Below are 18,464 nucleotides of genomic sequence, written 5' to 3'. Positions count from 1 at the left end.
CAAATAACGAATCGGCATAGTAACTGTCGATTGCTAGTCCCAAGCAAATTGTCATGCGGCTATTCAAACGGCTATTGACTTGCTGCGTTCCGCTGGGCATCATGATGAACACCGCAACGCCACCGATTTCGGTAGTTGGGTAGTCCGCCGAGTTCGGCAAGCTACCCGCGGGAAGACCAAGCTGTTGCCGTTGAGGCCGAAGCCAGCACAACTTACCCCAATGTTCATCACAATCAACCCCATGGGGAGGGGAATGAAGCCCTGTCTGCCCCAATCTGAAGGGCCTTTTGGCCGTGCGAGACCTTGCCTGCTTAGTACAGGAAACGGGAATAGACTGAGGCGTCTTGCTTCCTCCCACCATGTACGCGAGCTCGCAGATTCATATAAGACGGAAGGCTCCAACCTTGGGCCTTTATTGTCGTCGCGCCTCACCATTACCCAATACTATTTCCTTATCAACACTGTCACAGCTCATTCTTACATCATGGCTGGAGGCGACGTCGTCAAGAAGCCCGTCAACGTCTTCAAGCTCGGCGACCTCGGCGAGCCCAGCGGCGTCTTCAACTGGCGGCTGTGGTTCGCCGTCTTCTCCTTTGGTCTCATGGGCGCGGCCCGCGGCATCGACGAGGGCCTCATCTCCGGCGCCTTCCAGTCCAAGGACTTTCAGCGGTACATTCACCTTGACAGCTACTCAAGCGTCGAACGGGCCAACATCAAGGCCAACGTCTCCGCCATGGTGCAGATTGGCTGCGTCGCCGGTGCACTCGTGTATGTCTCTCCGACTTCTGCAACAAAGGGTGTGGCCAGACGACTGATGAATCAACCTTTGGATAGCGCCTTCCTCGTTTGCGACAAGATCGGTCGCATCTGGGCCACCCGCCAGCTCTGCGCGCTGTGGATCGTCGGCATCGCCATCTTCATGGCCAACGGCGGCCACCTCGCCGCCATCTACGCCGGCCGCTTCGTCGCCGGGATCGGCATCGGGCAGACCGCCGTCGTCGGCCCCGTGTACCTCGTCGAGATCGCGCCGGCCTCGGTCCGCGGCCTCTGCACCTGCATCTTCTCCGGCTTTGTCTACCTCGGCATCGTCATCGCCTACTTTGCCAACTACGGGTGCTCCGTCTCCCTCGGCGACGCGACGCACGCCCGCTGGCTCGTCCCCATCAGCGTCCACCTCTTGTTTGCCGGCGTGATCCTGGTGCTGAGCCTGTTCCAGTGCGAGTCGCCGCGGTTTCTCGTCAAGGTCGGCAGGCACGAGGCGGCGGCAAGGGCGATGGCACGGCTGAGGGGGCAGGCGCCGGATTCCGAGTACGTTGCACGCGAGGTGCAAGCGATCCGGCTGGCGCACGAGCACGAGCTCGAGCACACGGGCGCGTCTTTTGTAGGCACCTGCAAGGAGCTCTTCCTCGACGGCAGAAACCTCTACCGCCTGTACCTCGCCACCATGGTCCACGTGCTGGCTCAGTGGTCCGGGGCGGGATCCATCACCCTCTACGCCCCCGACCTGTTCAAGATCCTCGGCGTCCAGGGATCCGAGACGGGCCTGCTGGTGACTTGCCTCTTCGGCATCGTCAAGCTCGTCTCTGCCATCGTCTGCGCGCTGTTCCTGATCGAGGTCATCGGCCGCAAGCGCGCCCTCGTCGGCGGCATCGCCCTCCAAGCCATCGCCATGGCCTACATCGCCGCCTTCCTCACCGCCGTTCCCCATCCCACCGGCTCCTCGGCCGCCGCGCGCGCGGCGATGGCGATGATTTACGTTTCCGGGATCGGGTGGTCGCTCGGGTTCAACACCATATCGTACGTGCTCACGGCCGAGATCTTCCCGCTGCGCGTGCGCGCCTTGGCGGGCTCAATCGCGATGACGGCGCACTTTGTGTGCCAGTACGGCAGCACGCGCGCGACGCCCAACATGCTCCTGCCGGCATCCGAGGGTGGCATCGGTCCAGGCAACACGTTTTGGTGCTACGGGGCGATCCTGGTGGTGGGCGGCGTCTGGGTGGTCGTCTCGGTGCCTGAGACGGCCGGGAGGTCTTTGGAAAGCATGGATAGGTTGTTTGATCTACCCTGGTATAAGATAGGTCTAAAAGGGAACCAAGATGCCGCCATGCAGGACGTGGCTTGCGATGAAAAGGCTGGGGTTATCAGCAACACCGAGGGAAAGGTTGGACACGTGGAGGACAGGTTGACACGTACCATGTCGGCTTAATATAGTATACATCATTATTATTCCCTTCTCTCTGAGATTACTCGAGTCAGAAGTGGCGAAAGCGGCGACTAGGTCATCTCGGCTGAATGCGGCTCCACTCGGAAGCGGGAAGTCCTGGTTCGGCACGGCCCGTTCCGATCACGATATTTAATGGCATGGTAACTAGATCTCTCGTTGAATTAATTTGCGTAAGGGAGCTCTAATTTGCCTTGTCGGGCTTTATGTACTAGTTACGGAGATACTGGGCTGGGTGGCGAGCGAGGCTGTAGTGTTGGCTGACTGGCTATGGCTAATCTCGCAGGCAAACAAGTACAATTTACAGGGTCTCTGCTTTGGTTACACAGCGCACTCACAGCCCCTTAACTTTATTCCTTGTTCATCTTCATTATCTCGGCCTACAAAAACCCTGCCTTGCTTTCCTTCTCACGCACTGCCGCGTCTTGGCCGAGATGACTCAAAACTATTACGAGATCCTCCAGGTTGAGAAATCAGCCTCCGAATCTGAGATCAAGGCAGCTTTTAAACGGCTCGCCAAAATACATCATCCAGACAAGAATTCCAATAGCGCAGAGGCGACTGTTCGTTTCCAAACGGTGAGGCCCGCTTCCACATAAAAATAAAACCAAGTACTTCTACCCGTACACTAATGAAAACCTGTTTTCTAAGCTGAAAAATGCGTATGATACTCTTATTGACCCGTTCAAGCGCCGTCAGTATGACCGGACCCTTCGGCCAGTAGGCTTCGGCCCTCGTGCGCGCGCACCACCAGAGCCACCCAAGTCCTCTTTTCATCATGACGGTGAAGGCGAAAAGAGACTGGACAAGAGGATCGCAGAATTAGGAGCGAGCCTCGATCAATTACAGGTGCAGAAAACCGCCGTGGATCACGACATATGGACAGAGGAGGGGCTCCTGGCCAAGATCAAGATTGAGCTGGGCAACTTGAACGACAAGGAGGATGAGGAGGCAGCAGACATTGCGGCAAGAGGAAAGCGCGAGTTCAAGCTTACTTCTTGGTTTACGTCAGGGGAGTCGGCCCAAGTCAAAGAAGCCAGGGGACGACGTGCGGCGGAGAGAAACGCCGCCCGCACTGTCTTGCAAGGACGGATCGACCAGGCCGCCGCCACGATAGCTGGACTCAGGGCGCGGGATGGAGTGCTGATGGCGCAGATCATGAAGGAGATGAGGGAGTTGGCCAGGCTCAACATAGAGCGGGAGAGCCTCGCGCACGACAAGTAGGCCGAAATAGGTCAACCATTGTATAAAAGAGAGGTCCCCGGAGGCAGCGCTGTACCTCCAAAAAGAAATGACGTGTACAGTTTTTTTTTTCTTCCCTATAGAGTCTACTGGAGTCTTTTTTCCGCACCATGCACGGCATTGCATCACATCACATAACTAAACGAACAATTCAGCAAAGGCAACGTCTACAAGGCTACAAAGCTCAAAGACATACATGTTCCTTGGCCGCGAGCGGCAGTAGAAACTACCTTGATGGGGCAACGGCTTTCGCCCAGTTTTTGCCTGATGTTCCCGGGATCGCTCTCAAAGCTGCTTGACCCGGCTCTTTCTTTCGTGTCTCCACACGATTTGCAACTTCACGCGACATCACAGCGCGCGGAAACAGACGATTGACAACCGGCGCATGCCAATTCCGGTGTCAATAATATCAGGCTGGCTCGGTGTGACGGTCCGGATAACAATCGACGCAATAGATTCATGTACGTCTGACCGAGGCCCTCCGGCATCGAGCAATAAGCAGCAATGAGCAGCGTACGTATTACTAAAGTGTTGTCACTCTGTTGCGTAGTGGAGCGATGAGCCGGAGGATCTCTCATGCATTCGCTCCATCGGGGCCAATCACAAATCCTTGGTGCATCGCCTGCGTGCATCATAACATGGGGCGGGAATGGCCGAGACTAGAGATGATCTGTGATGTGACATAGGGTTGCACATATACGTGAGTGTCGATGAGGCTCCCAGCCTGATTTCGAATTCCTTCATCGACAAATCAAGCCCGAATAAGTACGTAGAAAGACATTCTGCGGCAAATTCGCCGGTAGAAGCCCGACTGTCATCGTCCGAGACTATGCCACCATTTTCTATATAAGACGGCGTCGCGGCCGCTCCAAAACATCAATTCACAAGCAACACCTCTCCCAAGAAACATTCTCATACATCTCTCCCAATCACCACTTGAAAGCTTTCCCAAGACAATCATCTCAAACTTTTGCAAAATGCAGATTACTTCCATCGCCCTCTTCCTTCTCACTGCCACCGGCGCCGTCGCCGCCGCCACCCCTGAGCAGTTTGATGCCCGAGATGGACTCAGCGCCCAGATCAAGTACCACGGAGTGAGCAAGAAATCGCCAATCCATCTTCACTACGGAGCAGAGCTAACCATCGAATCACCTTGAAAGATTTGCACCAAGGCCAAGAACGAATGCAAGTTCAAGGGCCAGAACGGCAGGGATACGTTTGTCAAGTGCCCCAACTTTGCCAACAAGAGAGTATGTGCTTCTCCCTCGGCAAGCTGCTAATTGTCTAGATGCTGACTGCTTTCTTTAGTGCACCAAGGACCACAACGAATGTTCGTACGACAGCGTCAGCCGAGCTGTGGTGTGCCACTAGACACTGTCAGCGTGGCCGGGTCTTTGGATCATTTTCCAAGACTTTTCGTACCAATTGATATATGATATTTGGTACATATCAAAGCCAATACCAGTACATGTCGCGTGGTCAGCTGCGGTCTCCGCGTCGAGGGCCAGCCCGACGCCGCGGCGTTGGCGATTTGCAGTGTACAAAGAGATAGTTCAATTCCACACTCGTATTGCTTCACCACTCGTCCACGTGCCCTGCTACTGATCACCCAAGCATGACAAATGCTCATCTTTCTGCAAATCTCCAGCCGCGTTGTACACCTTGAGAATTTCAGAATTGCGTTCCCTCACATTTGAGACCATCAAGTCAATTGCGTCAGCGGCATACTCTTCCAGTTGTTTTTCTTTCGCCTCCTTTGCCTCGTCACGAATTTCGTGGAGACGCTTGAGCCAGTACATCCACCTCCAAGGTGCAAATCCCTTTGGGGATCGCTTCCCGAGCTCCGACTCGACGAACATGCTGCCGCCTTGGCTCGTCGTGCGGGGGCCATCATCCCATGAGACCTCCGAGAGTTGAATAAGATTGTGACCCGCCTCCTTGATCCAAGCACAGGCAGATGGCAACAGATGTGCAATGTCAAGAGACTTGATGTTTCGCTGTGCATCTTCATGATCCGGCTCGTCCGTGGTACCAAGTTCTCGCTCTTCCTCAAACGTAGCGCGGAATAGGATGAGGGCAATCTGGCACATTCCATCCTTACTGATGCGGGTGGATGCCAGCTTGGCCAAAAAAGATGCCAAGTTGAGGCGATGGGTGCCGGACAACGACGCGCAGCTCATGCTCCAGAAACCGGCCATGTCAGTGACGAGAAAAGGAACATCGCCCCAGAGTGTGCCTTCGACTGTTCGTGCGACGTCAATGCCGTACACGCCTTGCACTGGCCGCGTCAGCGTGCCCAGCCCCTGGATACGGATGATATCCAAAGCCAAACTGTCGTGTTCTGGTGTTTCATGCGATATGTGGCGGCCGAGCTGATAGTAGATATGCCACAAAGAATGAAGGTGGCCTTCAAGGGAGTCGACGCCATCCCCAACGGTACAATACCGTTCGCTGACAATCGAAGTGCGGTTGAACAAGGCTAATTTCTGAAGTTCCTCGAACTCACCCCGCGCGGCGGCTGCTCGCACATCCTCCTTGTCCCTTGTGGCTCCATCTAGCGACATGAGTTCAGGGAGGCGATTTCGCGAGGTGTCAATCATGGGATCACGTAGATGGTGCATTCTTATGGTGATGATGATGGTGATGGCGTTAGGTTTGGGTTGGGTTGTGCTGGGTTGGCTGGTTGTTTGCAACAATGGGGCCACAGGCAATTGATACCAAATGGTGTATAATTTCCGTGCCAAAAAAAGGTCTGGGAGGTTTAAGAAGGTAACCCGTGCGGGGAAACTCGACCTGCCAGCTGCCCAGCTGCCAGCTGCTATGCAACATCCACCGTTCCTGCGGGCGCACTTGGCCGTTTGAAACGAGACAACCACGTTTGCCTTTTGCGAGAAGAGTTCTTCAAACAGATCAATCCAATGCAATAATCCAATGCAACTGTTGAGTTTGGTTTGAGTTGGCACTCAACGGCCGCATCACCCGCATGAGACAAGTGAGTCGGGCTCGCCACGTTCCGAGCCAACGACCGCAATTCCTGCCTGCTAATTTGGGCAGGCTCGTTTAAGTCGCCCCTTTTTCTTCTCTCCCAGGGCGGATCGGCACATTCCCGAAGAGTTCATGCCGAATTTCGACTAAGAAAAGCGCCAAGGACTAGGCATCGTCGACAAATCGATGCTAAATTAATAGCTTGTTGCCATGTGGAGGACCCCGAGCTTCCAGATCGCGAGCGTGGCTGAAGAATCCTACAGCATCTCATAACATTTACACAGCTCGAGGCCAAGTCGCGATGCCGCCACGTGTTACATCATGCAGGCCAACACCCAAAATTAATCAACAAACGAAGCAGGGTAGCATTCGTGACCCGGTTTCAGCTTGCAGCCTTGCTCTGATCATTGCCGATTGGACAACAGTCTTTCAAGCGTTCAAATCAGGCTGCAAGCCAGGACGAGAATTGCCCACAGTAAGCGCGCTCAGCCAGCCTTGCAAGGATGCTTCAGCACGACTCAGATGCTCGGACACTCTCCATTTATGATATATAATTGCCGATGATCCTTTGCCACTAGTCGTTGCCCGATCTTTCGTCTTCTGCTTCGTACTCAACTCGCATTCTCTCCGACACAGGTCCTCATACACAGGTTATAGATCAGTTGAACGAGGTCAAGACAATCATCATGAAGCTTGCCATCTTGTTTGCGACAGCGATTTATACGATTGTCTTGGCCGCTGAAGAAGTAAGTTGCTCCCGCACACCCTCGATTACGCAGGCAGAGCTGACCGCCACAGCAGCACCTCGATGTCCGACCATGCGCGTGCTCCTCCGCGACGAGCTCCTGTCACTGCCAAGGCGCCGAAAAGTCCGTGCAGATCCTCTTGGACGTTGTGCCCAAATGTGGCGCCTCCCACGACCTGGAGAGTGGCAAGATTGCACCCTACCCCGACGACACGTGCGGCGTGGCCCGGCGATACGCAGACGTTGTATGCATCGCTTCGAAAAACCCAGAGGAGCCCTTCTCCGGTGAATGGTGCGGCAGTGCCCAAAAACGAGCCGATTCGGAGTGTTCTCCCACGAGAAGGAGGAGTGCCGAGGAAGCCAGTGAAGAGACCCAGCTTGCCGATGCTTGCGCGACGGCCCAAAAGGGCGCTATTGCGTGCATTGTTTCGAGGAACCCGGAAGACCCTTTCACTGGCGACTGGTGCAGCAGCGCCATAGACGCGGTCCATGAGAGCTGCGGGATCACTGCGACTAAACATAAGAGAACCGATTATCCGCCAGACTGGTGCGGACGTCGACGAATCGATTGCATCACTGCGAGGACCCCCGAGGACCCTTTTCCCGGCGATTGGTGCGGCGGTGTCATGCGTCTAGTGCGAGACTGCCTTGTCTCTAGGAGCCCCGAGGGTGACTTTCCCGGCGACTGGTGCGGCAAGCGGGACGAGCACTGTCGCGTCTCGAGGCGCGCGGAGAAGGCGCCGAGCGCATGGTGCAGCAGCATCCAGAAGCGAGCCGACCACTGCCGAGTCTCGCGCGGCTGGGAGGGATACGTCACGTCCGCCAAGCGTGAGCCAACGACGTCAGCCGAGGATGCCTGTGACTATTCCTCGCGGGGTGGTCGTCGCGCCGTCACGCCGCCGCACTGCATGTGTCCAGTCGAGAGTGATGAGGCAGCCGGAGCTGATGCGGTCAGGCGATGCCGATGCGGCGGCGAGGAGACGAGAAAGGTCGCCACCGAGTATCACTGCATGTGTCTGACAGGCGAGGGCAACGCCACTGCACCGTGCGCGTGCACCGGTGACGTAGCTTTCCTAAGCGAGGTGGAATACGAGCAATAGATGAATAGACATCCTTGAATAAAATGGTCATATAAGGTTGCTTTCTTCTGCTTATCGTATTGTGTGTGCATGGTGCCCGAAGGATCCGAGCCTTGGGGCTGCGCTTCATGGCTCCATTTTCAGCACTGCTAATGATGAGGCAAAAGTACTCAGCTGCTTCTCAACATGCGCCAAGAAGACAGTCCACAGTCACCCTTTGGTGACATGCTTTCTTTTCCTTTCTTCCGGTAATGGCTGCTTGAATGCTGGTTGTTAAACGAGTTCCACCCCTACCGTGCCAGAGAGCGGTGACGATGCCGAGACAGGTGCGATCGGCCATGACATGCAGCATCTCGTATCTTTGTTAATGCCGCCACTTACAGCAATACTTGGAACTATTTCTGGATTGCAGTGCAGGCTGCAGCCTCCTCCATCTTCAGCATGTATAAATATAAGCAGGTGCAGCTGCATATCGACCCTTAATCTATCCGAGTAAAAAACAAAACCCACGCTTCATTCTGCAATCACCATGCGCTTCTCCTCTATCCTACAGGCGTCGCTGCTGGCGGCCTCTGCGCAGGCATCTCTCGTGGATATCAAGGTGCCCAAGGCGGTCCGCAAGGGCGAGTCTTTCGCGGCCTTTGTCCACGTCCAGAGCGGCATGAGCAGCGGTGAGGTCGCATACATCTGGGGCGAGCTACCCAACGACCTCAACAGCCCGGACAATGAGATGGGTCAGATCTTGACCGTCACTGATGCGAAAAGTAAGTCGAAATAATTGGCACCCGTCCGTGCGCGCGCTGACAGACAACCACAATTAGCTCTCCAACTGGGGGAGAACCAGGTTCGGATGCCTGGCTTGTTTCGGTTCAACAACGGCGAAGTTACGCTCAAGGTGCGAGTCATTACATACGCAGGCGTAGCAGGGACGCTGGATCACTTCAATTGTCAGACGAACATCAAGCAAGGTGACCGGACCAGTAGCGACTTTGTGCCTCTGGACTGCAAGCGATAGGCAGGGGAGTGAGTGGGCGATGGGGGAGTGACAATAGGGCTGCCCGACTTGACATTATCTCCGAATGCGAATGTACAGATTACGACTGGATGACTAGTACGGATACAAAATTATAAAATTACAACAGCTACTTCTTTTTACACTTTATACTCTGATGTATCGGTGGTTACTTGGTACAGCAAAAGAGTACCAGTACCTGGCCCACAGCCTCCAGGCGCGTCGCCAATTTAAAGTGCCCTCCCAAAAACGCGCTGGCGACGTGCACAAGTTCTCCACACCCACTCAACTTCCACCAGGGCCACCACCAATCCAATCGGATTGCTGAATTGCTTCCATCCATTCATTCAGAAAGCTTTCACCTCCCACCAAGCTTCCCTCCTTGCGTTGCGCTTCCATCTCAAAGACTGCAGCGCAAAGGAGTCTTCCCTCGTCGAAGTTTACTTGAGCCAAGGACACATTACTCAAGATGACTGCCATGTGAGTCTGCCTAAAATCTTGCCTTCTGGCAGCGTTTGCGCTCGCGGCTTCGTCAACCAACGAGCTCGCCGATGATGACGCCGCATCTGCCAACAATTTGTTCTGTACGAATGTTGACTTTGGAATTTTTTGCAGTGAGAGCTTCGACAGCATCTACCTCGACCTCTCCAAGGAGAGCGGCCGATGCCGATTCGCAGAGACTGGTTTCGGCTGGAAGCCAAACGGAGGTGGCGACACCTTTACACTCGACCACAACAACATCAGCAGCGCGCAATGGAGCAAGGTCGCCAAGGGCTATGAAGTTCGCATCCTCCAGCGTAACTCGGGCATCATCCAGCTCGACGGCTTCCAGCAGGACGACTACGACCGCCTGAGCAAGGTCTTCAAGAACTGGTACAGCACCACCCTCGAGACCAAGGAGCACGCCCTGCGCGGCTGGAATTGGGGCAAGGCCGAGTTCTCCAAGGCCGAGATCGTCTTCAATGTCCAGAACCGCCCCGCCTTCGAGCTCCCGTACGCCGAGATCGGCAACACCAACCTGGCCGGCCGCAATGAAGTCGCCGTGGAGATGTCGCTGCCTCAGGATGGCAACGACACCGCGACGGCCAACGGAAAGGGCAAGAAGGCCGCCGCCGGCAGAGACCAGCTTGTCGAGATGCGCTTCTACGTCCCCGGCACCACTACTAAGAAGGACGCCGACGGCGAGGATGGCGAGGGTAGTGACCAGGAGCAAGAGGCCGAGAAGAATGCCGCCACGCTCTTTTACGAAACGTTAATGGACAAGGCAGAAATTGGCGAGATGGCTGGCGATACCATCGCCACCTTTCTCGATGTTCTGCACCTTACTCCCAGGTACGTCACATTGCTTCACCGCTGCGCAAGTGGCTTTTTGCTAACCGTCAACAACAGAGGACGTTTCGATATCGACATGTACGAGGCGTCCTTTCGACTCCGCGGTAAAACGTACGATTACAAGATCCAATACGACGCCATCAAAAAGTTCATGGTTCTCCCCAAGCCCGATGAGATGCACTGCATGCTCTGTATCGGTCTAGACCCGCCTCTCCGCCAGGGTCAAACCAGGTATCCCTTTGTGGTTATGCAGTTCAAGAAGGACGAGGAAGTTACTATCGACCTCAACCTTGACGAGGCCACGCTAGAGAGCAAATACAAGGACAAGCTCGACGCACACTACGAGGAGCCTCTGCACCACGTCGTCGCCAAGATTTTCCGCGGTCTTGCCAACAAGAAAATTTCGTCGCCCGCCAAGGACTTTATCACGTATGTAGCCCTGCTGAACCTTGTTGCCATTGCATACGCTAATCCTCTCGCAGTCACCGCAGTCAGTATGGCATAAAATGCTCCATCAAGGCGAGCGAAGGATTCCTGTACTGCCTGGAAAAGGCCTTCATGTTCGTGCCCAAGCCAGCCACGTACATTGCCTACGAGCAGACGCAGTCCATTACCTTCTCGCGCGTGGGCGGTGCCGTCTCCACGCTGTCCACCTTTGACATCACGGTCGCCATGAAGGGCGGCGCGGGCTCGTCGCAGTTTAGCAACATTAACCGTGAGGACCTAAAGGCGCTCGAGACCTTCTTCAAGCTCAAGGGCCTGCGCGTCAAGAACGAGATTGACGAGGACGCCAACCTGCTCGCCGCCGCCCTGCGCGAGCAGGACATGGACGACTCGGACGACGAGGTGGTCAAGGGTGCCGGCGCCGGCGGCGCGGACCGCGGCTCCGCCGACGAGGACGAGGAGAGCGTCGACGAGGACTTTCACGCCGACACGGAGAGCGACATCAGCGACCCCGAGGCCAGCGATGGGAGTGACGCCGGCTCGGGCAGCGATGCTGGCGAGGAGAGTGAGGTGGATGACGATGACGACGATGAGGAGGAGGAGGAGGAAGACGAGCGTCCCAAGAAGAAGAAGAAGACGAATTAGACTCTGCCGGTGCCCATTTACTTGAATCGGCTGTTGAGCACGTCTGCGCCACTGAGAGGGCGGTAGATGGGAGAGCCAAGTTGCATTGGGAGGTTCAGACGAGGGAGCGATGAAAAGCGGCGTTTTGGGAATCACGGTATTTTTTTTTGGTCATGCGTTTGTATTCTATGGTTGGCTTAAAAATTTAAACGAGTCTAGCTATTTTTTGAGTAATATTATTGCAGAGCAGCAAGCAGTTTTGCTACAATGTGCAGCTGATGCGCGCACCATTATCATGACTGAGTGAGGGCATGAAGATGTGCTGAGTGAGAACAGATATACCGAGTTAGAGCACACATGCACGAGACTTGCGACGTAGAATATTTCAAGTAACTTTCAGGTCACCATTTTTGTATACACAAGCAGCTTTCCAAGAGATATGCTCTGCCTAAATTCAGTTATATATACCCAATCCATATCCCAGTCCTTTTTTCCAGTATTGTTCCTCCCATCCTGTACATATGTATATATATGTCAAAAAAATACCCAAATTTTCATGATGATGATGTACGCCTCTGTAACGACCGTGACGATGCATAACGTAAAAAGAAAAAAAAGAGAAAAAAGAGGCGGGCTTTTGTGCAATCCATGCAAAAAGAGAAGAAGCCCGCATGTGGTGCTGCAAAAGAAAAATCTAACTGCTTTTTTGACCCAATGTGTGCCGTCTAATGAAAATAAAAGGAAGAGAATGCTCAAAACGCCAAACTGAAAAGAGAAGAGATGCGAATAGCGAGTGGAAAGCAAGTGCAGTAAGAGTCGCCATGCTTTGTGTGTTTGGAAACAAGGCCCGCGGGGGCCGTAGATGCAGTTGTAAATGTCAATGCTTGAGAGAGAGAGGGAAGAAAGAATGTGTGTATGATGATGGAACAAGTTGCTCAAATCTTGTCGCCGTGCGTCTTGATGGTGCTGCGCGGGAACAAGGCATACTGGCCGACGGGAGGCGCCTGGCCCATGCTGGACGTCCTGGCGCGCGGCCGGCGCGACTTGGGCAGCTGATGCTGCTGGGAGTCCGTCGAAGGAGCCGGGCCGAGGACGGACTCGCTCGCATGGCTCTTGTGCAAGGTCGCGTTGCGGCGACCGAGCGAACGCGGCGGCGACGCGGGAAGCGCCATGACGACGTCCTCCTCGGCGCCGGCAGCCAGCAGCGGAGTCTCGTCCGGGCCTGCGATGCGAGACTCCTCAGCCGCCAGTGCGGGAACCGGCTCGACCTCGTCGACCCACGACATGCCGAGCTTGTTCAGCGACGACGTGCTCGCCGTGTGCCGAGTGAGGGCCGTCCAGCTCGAGTTGGTCGAGGCGTGACGCTCACCGACCGAGTCGGAGCTCGAGGTGTAGTTGCTCGCCACCGTGGTCGTGCTAGCCCGCTGCTCATGCTGCTGTTGCTGCAGGGACGAGGCCGTGAGGGCGCTGGGCGACGACGAGTCACGCTCAAAGTCGTCGCGCGGGACGAGAAGCGAGGGCGAAAACTCCGAGTCGTGAGCGTCGTGGCGAGCGACGCCAATAATGAGCTCGGTGCACTTGTGGCGGAGCACAAATTGCGAGTCGACGGAGCGGGCGAGCGGTGGCGGTGTCATGGCCTCGTGAGCTACCATGGCCGATGTTTGGCTGATGGGGGGACTTAGCTCCGGCACCGTTTCGACACCAGACGCGGAGGAGAAGAGCATACCGGAGGGCGGCGAGCTGAGCGGCGCCTTGTCCAGTGCGGCGGCGGCAGCGGCGGCGGCGTACATCCCCCGGCCGCCGGGCGCCACGTCCATCGAGGGACGCTCCCACTGGTAGTCGCAGTCGGCCTCGGCCTCGTGCTCATAGCAGTAGTCGATGTCGTCCTCCCAGCTTGCGCGGCCGAGCACGGGGCTTTCGCAGAGCGACGCCTGCAGCTCCATCCTCATCTGTGCGGACCACGCGCTCGGTTCCACGTACTGCGTCTTGACGACCCCCGCGTCTTGCTCCTCGGCGAGCTTGGCCAGCGTGGGGACGGACTTGCTTCCGCGGAGGGATGCGTTGCCGCTGAGGCGGTTGGGGTTGGGGCTGGCACCGTCACCGGCGCCGGCGCCGGTGACGGAGGACCAGCTCGTGTGGCCGTCGTCGGCGACGAGCTCCGGCAGCGGCGCCTCGAAGCTGGCAATGGTCGGGCTGGCCAGGGGCCACGAGGGCTCCGGGGTGGCAGTTCGGGGACGGCAGAGCAGCGCCTCTTGGGGGAATGCGGGGAGGTCGGCGGTAGGTGGCGGGAATGCGTGATGCATCGGCGGCGGCTCGACAGGGCTCGATGGCGTGAACGGCCTGGGGCGCTGGAAGCCCGCGGCGATCATGTGGCGCTCGGCAAAGTAGCTGGTCCTCGACTCACCCGTGGCGGAACGGAGCCTCTGCCGGCTGGATACCCGGGCAGGCACGGGCGGCGATTCGGGTGAGATGGGGGGAGACCTCGGAGGACGTTGCGGTGGTGGCTTGTTGACCGGGGCCGCCGTGGCGGAGGCCGGGACGGATGTTGGTGGTGGTGGCGGTGGCGGCAATGGCGGGGAGAGCTCCGGCATCTTGCCCGACTTGATGTTGATAAAGCGTCGCATGGTGTGAAAGCTGCCGGTGTGACGGGCCACGAGGCTTGGTCTTGCAGGAGCAAAGTCGGCGGCAATTTCGTTCTCGGCGACAGGTTCAGCCAGCACGTTGGTATACGTGTGCTGAGACGCACCCGTGGCCGCCCTGGGTCTGCCTCTGGGTTGGTTGGGGTCTGATTGGTTGTCGTCGTCGAGAGTCATGGCATCCTCCACTGCGTCGCGGTTGGTGTGAGTGACATGCTGGAAGTTGTAGGGGTCTGAGATTTGGAAGCGTTTCTGGAGAGTGGCGGGCTCGTCCCGCGAGGGCTTTCGGCGGGAGAATAGCTTGGGAAGGACCGAGTCTTTGGAGGAGGAAGCGTCCATGGGGGCATCGGCCGAGTAAAGGGAACTGCCAGACGAGGTGCTCTCCTGCTTGGACCTGCCACGGCGGTGGAAGAGGCTTTTCGAAAATTGCTGCAGTGCTTCTGAGGCGTCTCTGGATACGCTGGTGCTCTCGGTTGAGGTGAAAGAGGACCGACGAACCAGGTCCATGTTGTGTAGTCCGTGGTCGAGATCGCCGGCCAACGAGGTTACGGACGAGGACGACGAGGCAGCGGTTCTATGGCCCTTGTTGGCTTGACCGCGACGGAGACTGGCAGACAACTTCATGTCGGCCTGTACTTGACGACTGGTTTCTGAAGACGGAGTAACCTGGACAGGAGGCAGGTAGTATCCGGCTGGCATGTATAATCCGGCGAGGCCCATGAGAGTGCCTGTAGAGTCAGAGGTCTGGCCGCGTTGGGAGGCGCCAGTTTTATTATCAACCTTTTTGACAGGCCGCTCCCTGAGCAAAGGCACGGATGGGACGCTGGAGAGCCCAGACAAGTACGCAGGGGAGCCATTGGCCCACATTGTAGTGTCTCTCAGTGGAGGTTGGAAGGATAATCCTTGGGCCCTGGTAAAAAAGTATCCGTAACTCGAGAGCTTTGTCGTTGCGGGTCTTGTTAAGATGGAGGAGAGGAGGGGAGGAGCTATTCGTAAGGCGCGGTCGTGGAGGAGGAGGAGGAGAAGGATGAGGAGCTTGAGCTGGAGCTTGTTAGGAGAAAGGAGGGTGTCGTTGTAACAAGAATACTGGTAATAATGCAGTTCTCGCGTGGAGACGAGACAAGGACTGAGCCCATTCAGACAAACGCGTGCAAGGAAGGGAAAGAGTGACCAAGGATACAAAGTAAGTAACAGTAAGTAACAGTAAGTAACGTAAAGTAAGATGAAGGATGCGAAGATCTCTCGGGGGCCCTTTTTCCTTGACCAGGAGAGTGGGAGGCTACGAGTAGATGATATAATTTTGCAAGTAGACTAAAAATCCCGGGGGGGGGGAGAGCAAGATTGGCGTAATTTGCAGGCTGGCTGAGTGAGGGTAAAGAAAAGAACCCATGAAGCAGAGCAAGCAAGCAAGCCAGGTTACGCCGGCGGCTTGAGGCTTGATGGGGGAGGGGATGGATGGATGGGATGGGGATAAGGGGGGGTGTATGTAGATGTGTGCGTGTGGGAGGGGGTTGAAGGAGTAAAAGGAAGGGCAAGGAAGGACAGGGGCGAAGGGAAGAGGAAATCCAGCATCCTGGGAAGAATCAAGGATGGCGATTGGACGACGGTTGAATTCGGAAGTTAGTCCCTTGCAGAAGAGGAAAGGGAAAGGGAAGGAACAGGCTGGTAGACCAGTATCAGTACGAATATCTCGAGTTCCCTAGTTATCTGCATATCTGTGTATCTGTCCGGATTATTAGTTATTGGTATGTAATGCGTAGAAAGAACGGGCATCCCTAATCTGTACGGATACTGATGATAGAGAGTTCCTATTCGTGACTCCCAGTGACTGCCAGTAGTAAGACAGACAGACCCATTGTATTCGTCCTTGTCTCGACATGTCTCGACGCACAGTTTGCTCAGCCCGCACTTGATCTGAGGCCTAGCCGATGGATGGATGGATGGATGGATCAATGACTGACTGACGGACTGTCTGGCTTTTTTTAGCCGCCACGGGGTGAACCAATGCTGCGCTTCGCTTCATGTGTTACTGTTTTCTTCCCTTTGAGCCTTGATCAACAAGCGGTGACCGGGCCTCTGTCTTTTTTCTTCAGCACAGGTACATGATTGTCGACAGCAGGCCCGGGGCGAGTGAGACACGCAGAAGAACGGACAGACGGACAGCTCCTGATACGAACAACACTGGGCAGCTAACCTACGTAGTTGCTTAGCTAGCTACTAGCTAGCTCCGTACAGTCCACAACTCGAAAAAAAAAAAAAAAAAAAAAAAGGCAGGGCAACTAGGGTTCGCCCTGGAAGCTAGGCAACAAGTTGACAAAGGCGAAGAGAAACTCTGGATACGTTGTGGAGATGAAGCCATGACGCAGACGGCTTGCATGTTTAGTTGACTAGTTAGTTAGTTAACAGTTTTATTAGTTAGTGCTGCTCATCAGCGATGGAGAGTTGTCGAGAGGAGAGCTGCAGAAGGGAACTCACCCCTGGAACTAGTTATGGAACTAGGTCAGGAACTGAGCTTGCGTGATTGGTCAGTGTCGCGTGGTGGCGGAGCATTGTGCATGATAGCGGGCAACTGGGTAAGAAGCAAAGGGAAGAAAAAAAAAACACGAAGAAGAGGTGGTGTGAGGAAGGGCAGGAGGAGAAGAAAAGGAAGGGGAGGGAAGGCAAGGGCACATGCAGCTGCAAGCAGCACGCAGCCGAGCCTCTACGGCGCAGCCCGGAATAATAGCAGGTGCAGGTTATTATTATTGTGCGTTGTTATCGTATTATCGAGTTGGGGAATATTGGTCAGGATTTGGAGTATTCGAGTTGAGCCCTCGAGTACCAAGTAAGCAAGCGACTCGGTCGGTATTCTTGGCCGTATGTACATACATCCATACATCCATACATCCATACGGATACATACAGGAGGACTACTGGGGACTTGTCACATCACGACATCAGATTGGGGTCTATGGAGCTGCTCGATGGATGTCTCTCTCCCTCCTCCGGGGAAGAGGACGCGCAAGACAAGACAATTGCCGAACCAAACCTTGTATTCGGCGATTCGCACACTGATGAGGGGTTACTTCTGGTACGAGTACACATACTCTCTTGGTGCATTGTGCTCCCCCAAAAACCAAAAAGGCCAGACCATAATTAGCATCTAGTGAGAGTTACGCAGTGCGTTTCTCTTTTTCCAAGGCTCTCGCCTCGCCAAAGTTGGAATATATTTATAAAATATATATATTAAAAAAGGAGCTGTCGTGTGCTGTGAGGAACCGAAACCCTCTTTTTTTTTTTTTCTGGCTTTCCTTTCCTTTCTTCCCTTGTTATTTTACCCACCGGCTTACGCCTAGAAAGGGGACGAAGAGAGGGGAGGAGGAGGGGGGGGGGGATTTCCGCCCTGCCCAGTCCAGCTCCACGGCTTTCTCTTGTCTTTGAGGATTTGAGGCTTGGGAAAGAGGGCACCAGCTTTTGTGAAACGGACACAAGCAAAGGTTCCCCATCCCATCGTCCTTTTTTTTTTTTGTTTTCCTTTCTGGCGATCCCCGAGGAAAGCCCATCCATCACCCACTAACTACCTATGTACATACATACCTACATACAGTAGCTATCATCAGGGGCACACGCACACACCCAACAGAGGCAGACGGACGGGAACAACAGCGGCCAGCCAGCCAGCCAGCCAGCAGCCGTTTGTTTCTGTGGGTAATCACCACGGTCAGTCCGAGGAGTTGTTCTGTTATTTTTAGTTGTCTTTCTTTATCCATTTTATTCTTTTTCTTTTTTATTCTTCTTTTTTTGTGAATAGCACAATTGTCCTTTGATCATGTGGTTTGCCTGTTTGCCACCTGTAACTCGGCACAGGCACCACAGGTGTATGTATGTATGTACTGCATGTATGTATGTATACAGTGGTTAGCATGCCCTGAGGAGTCAGTGGGCGGTCGCCGCCGCTGCCCGCCGCCAAGTCGCTCACTGTAAGCACGCACGCCCACAACTCGCAGACGGGAGGGGATGGGATGGAGATGCGGCCTTTGTTAGCTGAGCGTTTCCTCTACCAAATCTGCACAGAGGCAGATCAATGTCGTGTAGATTCCCTGGTATCACCAATGCATCGTCATAATAGGGAACAAGGAGGGGAGAAGGGGGGGGGGGGGGTGGG

The 18,464-nt window shown here is 55.2% G+C and overlaps 8 protein-coding genes across 8 annotated transcripts; 6 read left to right on the top strand and 2 right to left on the bottom strand.

Annotated features, from left to right (window-relative positions):
• Positions 1-484: 484 nt before the first annotated feature.
• On the top strand, positions 485-2,206 carry ISF_06303 (General substrate transporter; the record flags this gene model as incomplete). The annotated part of the gene is made up of 1 exon (XM_018849907.1): positions 485-2,206. One exon carries the CDS (start codon positions 485-487, stop codon positions 2,204-2,206), a length of 1,722 nt encoding a protein of 573 aa, XP_018702884.1.
• Positions 2,207-2,655: 449 nt separating this feature from the next.
• Positions 2,656-3,445, top strand: ISF_06302 (heat shock protein DnaJ domain protein; the record flags this gene model as incomplete). Its single annotated transcript, XM_018849906.1, has 2 exons — positions 2,656-2,784; positions 2,873-3,445. The coding sequence occupies 2 exons, from the start codon at positions 2,656-2,658 to the stop codon at positions 3,443-3,445; spliced, it is 702 nt and encodes a 233-aa protein (XP_018702883.1).
• A 995-nt stretch (positions 3,446-4,440) lies between these two features.
• On the top strand, positions 4,441-4,834 carry ISF_06301 (Antifungal protein; the record flags this gene model as incomplete). The annotated part of the gene is made up of 3 exons (XM_018849905.1): positions 4,441-4,557; positions 4,624-4,713; positions 4,772-4,834. 3 exons carry the CDS (start codon positions 4,441-4,443, stop codon positions 4,832-4,834), a joined length of 270 nt encoding a protein of 89 aa, XP_018702882.1.
• Positions 4,835-5,061: 227 nt separating this feature from the next.
• On the bottom strand, positions 5,062-6,063 carry ISF_06300 (hypothetical protein; the record flags this gene model as incomplete). Its single annotated transcript, XM_018849904.1, has 1 exon — positions 5,062-6,063. One exon carries the CDS (start codon positions 6,061-6,063, stop codon positions 5,062-5,064), a length of 1,002 nt encoding a protein of 333 aa, XP_018702881.1.
• Positions 6,064-7,134: 1,071 nt separating this feature from the next.
• ISF_06299 (hypothetical protein) lies at positions 7,135-8,293 on the top strand (the record flags this gene model as incomplete). Its single annotated transcript, XM_018849903.1, has 2 exons — positions 7,135-7,194; positions 7,247-8,293. The coding sequence occupies 2 exons, from the start codon at positions 7,135-7,137 to the stop codon at positions 8,291-8,293; spliced, it is 1,107 nt and encodes a 368-aa protein (XP_018702880.1).
• Positions 8,294-8,801: 508 nt separating this feature from the next.
• ISF_06298 (hypothetical protein) lies at positions 8,802-9,287 on the top strand (the record flags this gene model as incomplete). Its single annotated transcript, XM_018849902.1, has 2 exons — positions 8,802-9,036; positions 9,094-9,287. The coding sequence occupies 2 exons, from the start codon at positions 8,802-8,804 to the stop codon at positions 9,285-9,287; spliced, it is 429 nt and encodes a 142-aa protein (XP_018702879.1).
• A 466-nt stretch (positions 9,288-9,753) lies between these two features.
• On the top strand, positions 9,754-11,705 carry ISF_06297 (FACT complex subunit pob3; the record flags this gene model as incomplete). The annotated part of the gene is made up of 4 exons (XM_018849901.1): positions 9,754-9,764; positions 9,900-10,616; positions 10,674-11,045; positions 11,099-11,705. The coding sequence occupies 4 exons, from the start codon at positions 9,754-9,756 to the stop codon at positions 11,703-11,705; spliced, it is 1,707 nt and encodes a 568-aa protein (XP_018702878.1).
• A 914-nt stretch (positions 11,706-12,619) lies between these two features.
• Positions 12,620-15,187, bottom strand: ISF_06296 (PAK-box/P21-Rho-binding protein; the record flags this gene model as incomplete). Its single annotated transcript, XM_018849900.1, has 1 exon — positions 12,620-15,187. The coding sequence occupies one exon, from the start codon at positions 15,185-15,187 to the stop codon at positions 12,620-12,622; it is 2,568 nt and encodes an 855-aa protein (XP_018702877.1).
• Between the last annotated feature and the right edge of the window lie 3,277 nt (positions 15,188-18,464).

Source organism: Cordyceps fumosorosea (assembly GCF_001636725.1).
Source record: "Cordyceps fumosorosea ARSEF 2679 chromosome Unknown scaffold_16, whole genome shotgun sequence".
In the NCBI taxonomy this organism is placed as follows: domain Eukaryota; kingdom Fungi; phylum Ascomycota; class Sordariomycetes; order Hypocreales; family Cordycipitaceae; genus Cordyceps; species Cordyceps fumosorosea.
Note: the sequence above shows the minus strand (reverse complement) of the source record. Positions and strands in the feature narration are given on the sequence as shown.